We start from the raw sequence: 12,809 nt of genomic DNA on the forward strand, positions 1-12,809 counted from the left end.
AGACCAGGGCTTTCTCTTTTTTTTACACACAGTAGCAGCCTTTCACACAGTGCAACATCTGAACTCCTGTGCGAAATCAGTAATAACAGTCACTGTATTTTAGTCACAACGACCCATCAATAAAAATATTCAAGTAAATATTAAAGAAAACGACAAAGAAAATATTGTAGTGCAGCAGCATCTTTATCGCAATATCAATCCAGGGATCAGTTCAGTTGCAAACAAAACATCAACTAAATTGCAATGTAGAACAAAAGTAAAATGTAGGCCTAGCCCACTATATATGTGCAATCAACTTAGAAACGCAATCAGTAACTACCACATAACAATAAAAAATAATGAATTAAAATGAAGTGCAGCAGCATTTTAGCACCCATAACAATCTGTTTCAACATGAGGAAATATCAGTTTTTTGCAATCGAGAGAGCAGAGAGATAGTAGAGGTTAGATCGGACCTAAAAAATCCAGCCCGACACGGCCCTCTGGTATTATAGCCCGACCCAGCCCGAGCCCGATCAATTAACTAGATTTGCAGGCCCAACCCGAAAAACCCGATTTTTTTGTTGTTGTTTTTTTTGGGGGGGAGTGACGCGAAGAAGAAAAAAAACGCAGCAGCAATTTATTTTCATTTCTTCGAGTTGGCAGAAAAAAACACAAGTTTTCTTAATCTTTAGATAGTCTACATATTTTTATGATCATTATAAAAGCAGTTACACAATGAAATAACGCCGGGAAAGTTTAATAAATTTTTTTTTTTAAAAACGTGGTTTTGCAGACACATAGAGGAGAAGATTCAAAAGGATCACATTTGTGTTGCCTTTCTGTGCATAAATAAAAGTGTCTTTCGTAACGAATCACAAGCGCCACAGCGGGAGGAGAAGAAAAAGCGGGCAGCGCCACTGCGTTCAGGTTCGTGCACAAGCAAATGCACAATACAGAGAGCCTGCTCTCGGTTTTATCCCATTGTAATTTTTTTTTTTTTTTTTAAATAATTTATTAGTCTGTCGCGGCGGCCCGACCCGAACTTGAATGCTTAACATTTTGGGCCCGACCCGACCCGTTCGGGTTCGGGCACAAGATCTAACCTATAAGAGATAGGGCATAACATAACAATGGCTGAAGTGGAGAAAGAGGGAGCGAGAAAGATTATTGATGCACCTAAGACATTGAAAGCAGACATCTGGAGACATTTTGGCTTCTACGAGGTTGGTGGGAAACTTGACCAGAGTTATGCAGTGTGTAAAAAATGAAACATGAGAATAATAATACAAATGGGGAAACCAAATCTGTTGCATCACCGGAATTGCGCAGGGAAGATTTTTGAACGTACTTATATATTTTAAAATACGCTGAATCGATTCGGCTTGTTGCCCGCATTGAATCGAATCGTCCATGCCACGCATCGGAATGCATCGCCGCATCGATTATTGTTGACACCACTAGCAGCCAGTGTGTTAATCTCAGATAATTGTGCTCTTAATATCGGAGCTGATCTCATATGCACAATAACATATTGTAAAATACCTGTGATAGTATCTTCACATATGGCACTCGCTCTCCCGTAACGCAGTCAGGACGACGCTTGCTCTTCCTGTCTCGCTGGTCCCAGCCAAATTCAATCAGACGCTCCTCTGACCGTCGCCATGGCGCCCGTAGTGTAAGCGGACACGCCTATCAGGATGGCAACACACCAGTGCTTCATGACTTGCGGAGTGGAAAGAGCATCCTGGCATGCGCCAATACTCGGTTTAAGTTTCAGGGCAGTACCACAGACAGCAATGAGAGCATGTGTATTGTAATGGTAATACTCTATGTATGCTGCACAACCACACTGATGATTTATTTTCAGTGTTCAAAGCAGCTTGCGTTGAATTTGCACCAAATTCACAGTTTGTGTTCTTTGGAACTGCCTGCTTTTCCAACAACTTTTTCAAATGTGTTCTTTCAACCTCATGCATCAGTTTTGAAGTCGCCATCTGGAATCTCAGTTTGGAATTTGTGCTCAGGGCGACCTCTAGCGGCCAAAGGGATAACTTGCACTTCCCATTCTGTTTTGAGAGTCATTTGAAGCATGGATTGAGTAAATAGCAGCGAACTAATTTGAAGTAATTTGCACCATCCGACCCTACAATTTGTTAAAGCTTACTTAATTAAAAGTAAAACATTAAAAATACAGTCAACTGTAACCCAAAAGAAATTTAATCGAATTTCAAACTTATTTTCCTATCAGCCAGGCACGTGGAAACTATATGCGAGTAGCTGGTGCTCAAGGATCTTGCCCTTTTGCCTTGGACCAGAAAAAAAAAATCCCTTGATTCCGCAGCCACTTTTGCCCCATCAATATTAAAACACTTTGATGGGCATTTGTTGGAGTCTTTGCAAGAATTGCTCCCACTGAGTTCTATTTATTATGAATTTGAATGTTTTTTTTGTTTTTTTTTTTAGGAAGGGCTGACAGCGATCAAACTTTTTATTTCCACTCTAGCATCACTTCACATCCGTTGTTAATAGTTTTTTATTTTTTTAACGTGTTAAATAAATACACATTCCAGTTCCGTTTGTTCCAACTGTATGACTCATTTTGTCATCTTTTTTTTTTTTTTTTTTTTTTTTTTTGCACTTCCTTCAAACGCTGTACATGCACTTGATACCAACCATAGATTTGGCACCATCTTGTGGCATAATAGAGTGTTACAAAAAGCGATTTTTTTTTCAGTGAAGGCCTCTCAGAAGCAAAAAGTCATTCTTTGATAAGGAAAATGCAATTATTGGGATGAGTGCACCTACTTTAAGAGATTGTGTATGTTTTTGTGCTTTTGTGTGAAAGCAGCAGGCCCTGCTGTTGGAGCAACAGCGTATTCAGCAGTTGCGGAGTTACCGGGCATCGATGGAGGCGGCCGGTTTGTCAGTCAGCTTGGCTGCCCACCGTCCGCTCTCCAGGGCGCAGTCGTCTCCCGCCTCATCCTCCTTCCCTATGATGGTGCCCGAGCCTGTGGTCAAGCCTCGATTCACTACAGGTGTGTTGAAAAGAAAACATAAATTGTTTTAGAAAATTTATACTGCATGGGCTGGTGTGAAATGATCATATTTTAGTGCCATTTAGGGTTGTGCTCATATCTAATCACTGACATTCACTTGTTTTCAGAGGTGGGTTACGCGTTACATTTTCTCCATTACAGTAACTTTTTGTGGAAAAATGTACTTGTAAGAGTAGATTTACAAAGTTACACTTTTCACTACTTTTCGTTACATTAGTCATTACATTTTTCGTCTTTATTCTACATATTAGATTTTACTTTTTTTGCCAGCGTCGCCAACAGTGGCTCTACCAGTATCATCAATGAGATGTCGCGCCAATAATCATATGACTCCATCATAATAATCAGACTATGATCACGCCGGCCTGTTCAATCACGTGGCATATTTAAACCATCGTAAAATATGAAGTACCGCATTGGCCCGAATATAAGATGGCCCTGATTATAAGACGACCCCCTCTTTTTCAAGACTCAAGTTTGGAAAAAAAATACTTTTTGAACACCAAATTAATTTTTATATAGAAAGTAATTACAATACATCTGAAACAAATGATTATAACAATATATTTGACAGAAAAAGCATGTTATTTTGCCTCATTCCAATCTTAATATCTGAACATTTAAATATGTAAAGTAAAGTGCAATCAGTCGTTCGTAAATGAATGGCTTCTGGTTTTTGAAATGTAAATAAACCAATCTATGGTCATAAAACAACAAAATTGCAATAACTGCATTAACCATCAAAATGAAGTCTAACTGTAACTGTAGTCTTGAAACAAATCTGAATAAGGAAAAACATTGCTATAAAATCATGCAAACTGGTTAAACTAAAAAGAGTAGCTGAGATCTGTCATGACAGAACATCGCTTCAATGATATCTGGCGCCATCGAGCGTCATGAATGGGTATAACGTCTAGACCGACCCCCACTTTTTCAATCTTATTTCAATGCAAAAAATACCGTCTCATATTCAGGCCAATACGATATTTGACATAGAGCGCCGCCGTCAACATGATTTGAAAGCGTGGAGTTTAACCTCTTTCCCAGATTTATTTGGCACCGATTGACCATGGGAAATTGGAGATATGATTCTTTTAGTTTAATAATAGGAAATGTTTTCTTTTCTCAACAATAGGGCACTCATATTCTTTGGACGAATAATGCTTCATTTCTGCCATTTTTTTTCTCTCGACATCGATTCAATGATTTTTTTTTTTTTTTTTTTTTTTGCGTAGTTCTTTGGCTTAATGTGGTTAAGTAATAGCTTATAGTACAGTGTAATAATAACATATAGATAAATTTGTACTGAGAAAAAAAATACCATTGCTTAAAAAACAAACAAACATCGAACATCGTAAGCAGTTACTCATTACTTGAGTAATCTTTTCACCAAATACTATTTTACTTGTACTTGAGTACATTTTTTGGATGACTACAGTACTTTTACTTGAGTGATATTGTTTTGAAGTAACGCTACTCTAATTGGATTAATTGTTGGCTACTCCATTCTACCCACCTCTGCTTGTTTTGTTACTGTTTTTACTGTTCAGGCCTCGTGTACGATTCATTGATGCAAAAGCACCAGTGTATGTGCGGCAACACAAACATCCACCCAGAGCACGCAGGTCGCATCCAGAGCATCTGGTCACGTCTCCAGGAGACAGGCCTCAGGGGACACTGCGAGGTAAGACAGCAGTTCATCTGAGTAAAAGTAGAGGTTCGCTTTCACCAATAGGGGGAAGTGTTTTGCCAGTTAGTACCGAGAATGGCCTTGAGCTCACTTTTCTGCAGTAGAGCCTTCAAACAGATTTAGTAATACCCTCCTCAAATTTAAATGACATAAGCAGACTTATCCTAACCGCCCACCTGCCCAACTTGAAGTAATATGTTCGCCTCAATACACTTGTGCATAATCAGACATCATTTTCTAAGAATGGCTTTGATACAGTGCATAGTTCGAGCATGGTGAAACAAGCCAATGACTCATATGTCTTCTTCGCCTTTCTTCCTGTCTTTCTTGTGTCCAGTGCATCCGGGGAAGGAAAGCCACCCTTGAGGAACTTCAGACAGTCCACTCTGAAGCTCACGTTCTACTGTATGGCACCAACCCTCTGCGGCAGAAGCTGGACTGTAAGTAAATAACTTAACTAAAGATGATTTATGGCACTCAATCAGTTTGTCAGTTGAACATGGAGAATGTAAGTATAACATGAAAAAATTCTCAAACCTCATGTTCTATGGATTTGACATTAGGGACGTCGATGATCAACTGAATCTTACTAAAACTATTTTGCTAATTGGTTGATGGCTTAGAGACATTTTTTTAGCTTTACATTTTCCAAATCTTTAAAATTTCAGCCTCTCAACAGTAAATATTCCCTGGAAAAAAATCAACCTTTTTTGGGAGAAAACAATTAATATTTTTTTAGTATTTGTCATGAATTACAACCAAATCAGCAACTGAATCGGAATCAACTTAGCACATTTTTCTCATTGTCAGTTTCAAATTATGTCCTGTTGTTCAACAGAAGGATGAGTAACAAAATCATATCAATCAAATTATGGGAGAGAAAAATCAACAGATTTATCAGTTATGAAAATAATATTTAGTTAATGGCTGCAGTTACCAGTCACACATTAAATCACTTTCACTGTTCCGTTGACACAAGTGAGTGACTTGTCGTACTTGCCCTTTAAACTATGTTACGGACCAACTTTTTCTTCATCAAACTGACATTTCATCTCATGCAAAGCCATGATTTGTTAAAGAAGGCAGCGACACTTTGCAATGGAGTCTAATTTAAAATGGGAAAAAAAGTTACCCTGATTTACAAGACAGCTTAAAAGTCTTCATAGACCCAAAGTTCACAAATGGAAAAGTGGCTTTTAACTTATTCACTCCCAGCCATTTTCACCGGAGCAAGGCCCTTCGCTCCCGGCCGTTTTACTGGATTTTGACTGATTTTGCAAAGCCCACTGAAAATTATGTTCTATTGCTATATAAACATGGAACCCACCAAAGAAAGATTAGACTCTCTTCTTTCAGCAGGAAAACAAGTAAGTTAATATCTTTTTCAATTCTTTAGAAATCAGCATTAGAAAATAGCTTAGTTTGAGCATTTTTCCAATTTCTGATGGAAAAAAAAACGAGAAATTGAGCTTTTTGTGAACGCATACATTTCAAACATAACTTTGAATTTACTACAGCTATTTTTTACTTTAGTTACATCCCAAACATCTGAATAATGTTTTCCTTTTACAAAAAAAAACAGAAACAACAAGACAAGTAAAGCACTTGATACCAAAGTAACAATTTATTTAGACATAACTAACTGAAAGATGACGTTGTGATGGCCGCAACAGCGGGTTAAACATTTCCCTCATCGCCGCCTGTTTCAAAAAGATGAACTTTTTTGAGTTTCTGCATGCTCTGCTCGCGAGCAGCACGGACTGTACGGCATCTAGTGGTCCCGGTCGTTCTGCTCGGTCGTCCAGCGCCTGGCATCCCAGACGTTCTACCGGTTGTTCTGTTCGGTCGTCCGCCGCCTGTCATCCATTCGGTCGTCTTCCGCCCTCTCCCCAGCTTTGCGGCTTGGCTGTTGGTTGCCGTTGAATAGGGTTGCGGGTCTTACCAAATGCGCTACTGCCCTCTAGTGGTCTGTTTTATTGCTTTAAAATGGGTTTTGAGGTTTGTGCATTCTATCTAAGATACATGGGAACCTATAGATGCCAATTGTGGAAAAAAAACAAACGCAAAAGACGTATAAATACGTTTTTGGGACACTGAAGCAATTAAAAATAGAACTTACTTATATGTTTGTGGGAGCAAATGAGTTAAACATGCCAAAATGTGTAAATCAATTGTTGAGACATGGCAGGAGACTGGTTGGATAGAATAGAAACAACTTTATATTACCTTGCGCGGTTTAACCAAATGAAAGCATGCAGTAATAGTCACGACTATTTTACGAAATTGGGATGGCCCTCCACATCCACAACTATTTGATTTTGAAACAATATAATCAATTTTTCACAATATGCCCTGTCAAAGAAGACACTTTTGTCTTGCTGTCAACACCTCATGTTGTGTTTTCTTTTTGTACTCTCACACTTTTTTTTTTTTTTTGCATTCTTATGAAATAGATCCTCCAAAATTGCGGTCTCCCAAAAGACCTCATTGATGTGCTTTTTCACCCACCACCCCTCCTTTCTTCAACTAAGGAGTGGCCTTGTATGTTTTTACTCACTGCTGCCACAAGTCACAATGTCAGATGTAGAGTTTTGCTAGTTATGCAGCAATTTTGCACGCAAAGGCAGAGAGGAATTCATTTGGTTAAACCGTGCTCCTTGTTTTGCCATCCGTGTTAATATTATTAGGGCCCAAGCACCATATTCAGGACTCATTCACAAAACTGAACAAGAAATTGATTGCGAGATAAGGGCCTATTATTATTATTTATAGCAAATTTTTCCTGCTTTCCATCTATTTGGGATGTACCCTCAATGTCAATCACTCGATGGTTGGACATTGGATGGACTTTTTCCAGACTGTACAATTGACTAAAGTAAAAGAATGAAAACAAAGTACCGTAACTTTCGGACTATAAGCCACACCTGACTATAAGTCGCACCCAACATATTTGACAGGAAAACAGCATTTGTCCATAGATAAGCCGCTCCGGACTACGAGCCGCACCTACCAAATTTGACAAGAAAACTATTTGTACATGTATAAGCCGCAGTGGACGATAAGCCACAGGGATAGTCACACCTAACGACAGCTGTTGTCGCGATACTATTATATTTTTAAGTTGATATCTATACTAAAAAAAAAACTCAGTACCATTTTATATTCAACTTTTTTTTTTTTTTTTTTAATGTTTTTATAGGAACTCTTTCAGTGCCACTGGACGATGATAGACGTATAGCCTTGTGGCTCATGAAAAATTAAAACTCTTTAAAAGAGTTAATGACAAGTAGAACATTAATTCACTGCCACCCTCCCAGTTCAAATGGATGGGACGTCAAGCGCAGCCAATGAAGTAACAAAGAAAATTCAAAAATATCCTCCATTACTATCAAGAGTTGTGCAGAATCAAATTTACCCCATCGCAAAAAAATTTGCTTAACCTGTGCATAGACTTCATAATGATATTGAAGGGGCGCAGGGCCCATTAATAGGGGGCTATCTCTGTCAGAGCTGACCGAATGGAAGCACAAAGAGCTTTTTACGTTGAAATTCTTGTGAATAAATGCTTAAATCTCGGAATTCTTCATAGATATGGACGTAAAACAGTCTCGGTTCTTTGTGAAAAGAGCAAAGAACCGGGCAGTTAGCATTTATTTTACGTAAATATGTCGAATGTGCTGCTAGTTTTTAAGCCACTGTAGTGCTGGCTTATCACCACAAAGAGCTTTTTACGTTGAAAATTCTTGTGAATAAATACTTAAATCCCGGAATTATTTATAGCTATGGACCAAAAACAGTCTCGTTCTTTGTTAAAATAGCAAAGGACCGGGCAGTTAGCATTTATTTTACGTAAATACGTCCAATGTGCTGCTAGTCTTTAGGCCACTGTAGCGCCATCTAATCACCTCAAGAGCTTTTTACGTTGAAAATTCTTGTGAATAAATGCTTAAATCCCTGAACTCTTTATAGGTATGAACAGAAAACAGTCTCGATTCTTTGTTAAAAGCAAAAAAAACGGGCAGTTAGCATTCATTTTATGTAAATATGTTGAATTTGCTGCTAGTCTTTAAGCCACTGTGGCGCCGCCTTATCACCACAAAGAGCTTTTTACGTTGAAAATTCTTGTGAATAAATGCTTAAATCCCTGAATTCTTAATAGATATGGACATAAAACAGTCTCGATTCTTTGTTTAAAGAGCAAAGAACCGGGCAGTTAGCATTTATTTTACGTAAATATTTCGAATTTGCCGCTAGTCTTTAAGCCACTGTGGCGCCATCTTATCACCACAAAGAGCTTTTTACATTGAAAATTTGTGTGAATAAATGCTTAAATCCCTGAATTCTTTATAGATATGAACGTAAAACTGTCTCTAGTCTTAAAAAGGTTAAAAGCAAAAAAACCTGGCAGTTAGCATTTATTTTACGTGAATATTGCGAATTATGACGCCAATGCCGTAGCGGTTAATTTCTCCCATTGATTTTTTTCACAATGATTCAAAATGCATGCATGATACAAAAATATAATAATTACCTTGAATCCTCGAACAAATCACTTCTGAGACAATCCTTCCTGTTTGTATACGGTATGGCTTTCGTACTTTTTCAACCTAAATCCGGCGTTGGATCGCTGCATGTGTGAGTAATCAAATATCGTATCCCGATACAACATTTCAGTATCAATACAATTCAATACTTACAACAACCCTACTAAAGACATACACCTTTTTAAGACGCACTGGATTATAAACCGCAGGGTTCAATGCGGAAGGAAAAAGTAACAGTTTATTTTCCGAAAAGTATGGTATTTCAGATCAACCCCGTATTTGAATTGTCTACATAAAACAACTTGTTTTATTTTATCATGTACATCCTTGGGCATGATTCTTGATGCATAAAAACCTAAACCTTTCTGCCTTTTTTCCTTGTTCTCAGGCTCCATTAGTCCTATGTTTGTGAGATTACCCTGCGGAGGCATTGGGGTAAGTCATTAACTACTTACATAAATCTAGCCTTTTATCAAAAAGGTCCTGCACAATTAAGCAGGTTAAGAAGTTTCTTATAACAATCCTGTCACCAAAATAACACCAACTCAAACAGTTGAATATCCAACCTTTTTTTTGTTTGTTTTGTTTTATTAGGGGTAAATAAATCTACTTAAATACAGCGCCCACTCACTCATGTGTCCCCTGCCTCAATAATAATTCCATTCCAACTCACAAACACCGCCTCTTAAGCACCGGAGGCAACAAAAACTGTTGCTCGCCTTTCCGCTGTGTTTGTAATTGTAACCAGATGTGTTGTGCATACGAGGTGTGTGCGTGCACGCGTGTGTGTTTTGTTTGTCTAACAGTGTGATGGGATATGAGTTAAAGAATAATTTGGCTTATTGCCTAAATTGAAGTGGTCTGTCATAGCTTTTACCTGTATGTGTATCCATTAAACTAATTTTTCTTCATTTTAGTGTATCAGGGCCTCCTCCACTTTCTCTTTTGCTTCATCTCCCCTTTCTGACCTCCTCCCTCCCTCCATCCCTCCCGTGGGCCTTTACGGCTCGCTGTGGTGGGAACAATAAGAGCCAGAGCTCAGTTCTGCTCTTTATAACGGCAAATGGGGCTAAATTGTTGTCTTCCTGTCATACACATGCATACAAAATGCACACACTCACTTACAGAGGAAAAGGGGGGCTGAAATTATGCTGTCAGCATGTGGAGAAACATCATTTCATCATACCAGCACGCTCCCACGTTTTTTTTCCTTCCTTTTTACCTGATGCACACATATACAGTACATTGCCTCAAGGCAAAATAACGTGACTTGAATGTAATTCCCAGTTTGCATTAATATTCTTTATTTTCCTTCATGGTTGCTCATGTCATTTGGTGAACATTTAGGGTGAAATTAATATCTTAATTTGTCCTTTTTAGGGCTGTCAAAATTATCGCGTTAACGGGCGTTAATTAATTTTTAAAATTAATCACGTTAAAATATTTGACGCATTTATCGCACATGCCCCGGTCAAACAGAATAAAATGACAGCAAAGTGTAATTTCCACTTATTACTTGTGTTTTTTGGTGTTTTGGTGCCCTCTGCTGGCGCTTGGGTGCGACTGATTTTATGGGTTTCAGCACCATAATTCTTATTGACATCAACAATGGCGAGCTACTACAAGTTTATTTTTGATTGAAAATTTTACAAACTTTATTAAAACGAAAACATTAAGAGGGCTTTTAATATAAAATTTCTATAAGTTGTACTAACATTTATCTTTTAAGAACTACAAGTCTTTCTATCCATGGATCGCTTTAACAGAATGTTTATAATGTTAATGCCATCTTGTTGATTTATTGTCATAATAAACAAATAGAGTACTTATGTGCAGTATGTTGAATGTATATATCCGTCTTGTGTCTTATCTTTCCATTCCAACAATAATTTACAGAAAAATATGGCATTTTTTATAGATGGTTTGAATTGCGATTAATTACGATTAATTAATTTTTTAGCTGTGATTAACTCGATTAAGAATTTAAATCGTTTGACAGCCCTATTCCTTTTATAAAGTCACTTTTTGTTGCCGAAGCAAGGGCTTGGCTCTTCACTGCTTATTGTATAGGTTGATTGATGACAAGAAGCTGAAAGTTCTCAACAGATGTATGATCCTTGTGTCAGTTTATTTGTGACTTTTCTAGTTCCTGTATGTGAACCAATTTGGATTTTATTGGGTTATTCAGTAAACGGGATGGAAAGATTTAGACATTTGCATTCAAAAATTTCAAATAATTTCATTTTAGTTTCATGGGAAATTTCACAAGACCTTGATTTTTGTGAGTTTTTCCCACAGTGGTATGAAAAAGTATATGAAACTTTGGGAATTTCTCACATTTCTGCATAAAATCACCATCAAACGTGATCTGTAAAAATCCCACAGATGAAAAAACAGTCTCTGCTTAAACTAAAACCACCCAAACATTTACAGGTTTTCATATTTTAATGAGGATAGTTTGCAAACAATGACATAAGGGAGAAAAATATGTAAGTGAACCATCGCATTTAATATTATGCCCCTTTGGCAACAATAACTTCAACCAGACACTTCCTGTAGCTGCAGATCAGTCTGGCACATCGATCAGGACTAATCTTGGCCCATTCCTCTCTACAAAACTGCTGTAGTTCAGTCAGATTCCTGGGATGTCTGGCATGATTCGCTGTCCTTAGATCATGCCACAGCATCTCAATGGGGTTCAAGTCTGGACTTTGACTTAGCCACTCCAGAGCGTGTATTTTTTTCTTTTGAAACCATTCTGAAGTTGATTTACTTCTGTGTTTTGAATAATTGTTTTGTTGCAGCATCCAACCTCTTTTTAGCTTCAACTGTCTGACAGACAGACTCAGGTTTTCCTTAAAAACTTTTGAATTCATTCTCCCATTAATGATTACAAGTTGTCCTGGCCCTGAGGTAGCAAACAGCCCCAAATCACGGTGGGGATGAGGTGTTGGTAAGCTGTTCCATTTTTCCTCCACACATGATGTTGTGTTTTACTCCCAAACAAATCAACTTTGGTTTCATCAGCCCACAAAATATTTTGCCAAAACGTCTGTGGAGTGTCCAAGTGCCTTTTTGCGAACATTAAACGGGCATTTTTTTTTTAATTTTATTTTTTTTAGACAGCAGTGGTATCCTCCATGGAGTCCCTCTATGAACACCATTCTTGGCCGTAGTTTTACATATAGTTAATGTGTGCACAGAGATATTGGATTGTGCCAGTGATTTCTGTAAGTTTTTACGAGACACTGTTGGGTTCTTTTTTACCCCTCTTAGTATTCTGCGCTGAACTCTTGGCATCATATTTGATGGACAGCCACTCCTTGGGAGAGAAGAAACAGTTCCAAACTCTTCCATTTGTAGACAACTCTCTGACTGTTGATTGATTAACATCCATACTTTTAGTGATGGTTTTGTGTCCTTTTCCAGCTTTATACAAATCCTTGATCGCCGGTCTTCAGACAACTCTTTTGACCGAGCCATGATGCACATCAGGCAATGCTTCTCATTAAGACAATTCTTACCAGGTGTGTGTTT

At 38.0% G+C, this 12,809-nt stretch overlaps 1 protein-coding gene across 6 annotated transcripts in view; it reads left to right on the forward strand.

The window, feature by feature from the left end:
* hdac4 (histone deacetylase 4) overlaps positions 1 to 12,809 on the forward strand; it is a 177,809-nt gene that overhangs the window by 116,550 nt on the left and 48,450 nt on the right. For all 6 annotated transcript variants that reach the window (XM_057851935.1, XM_057851931.1, XM_057851932.1 and 3 more), the window contains 4 exons: positions 2,831 to 3,017; positions 4,589 to 4,722; positions 5,066 to 5,168; positions 9,661 to 9,707. In XM_057851935.1, the coding sequence (XP_057707918.1) occupies positions 2,831 to 3,017; positions 4,589 to 4,722; positions 5,066 to 5,168; positions 9,661 to 9,707 (471 nt within the window). The remainder of the gene's footprint in view (positions 1 to 2,830; positions 3,018 to 4,588; positions 4,723 to 5,065; positions 5,169 to 9,660; positions 9,708 to 12,809) is intronic.

This window comes from Corythoichthys intestinalis, chromosome 12 (assembly GCF_030265065.1).
Source record: "Corythoichthys intestinalis isolate RoL2023-P3 chromosome 12, ASM3026506v1, whole genome shotgun sequence".
In the NCBI taxonomy this organism is placed as follows: Eukaryota; Metazoa; Chordata; class Actinopteri; order Syngnathiformes; family Syngnathidae; genus Corythoichthys; species Corythoichthys intestinalis.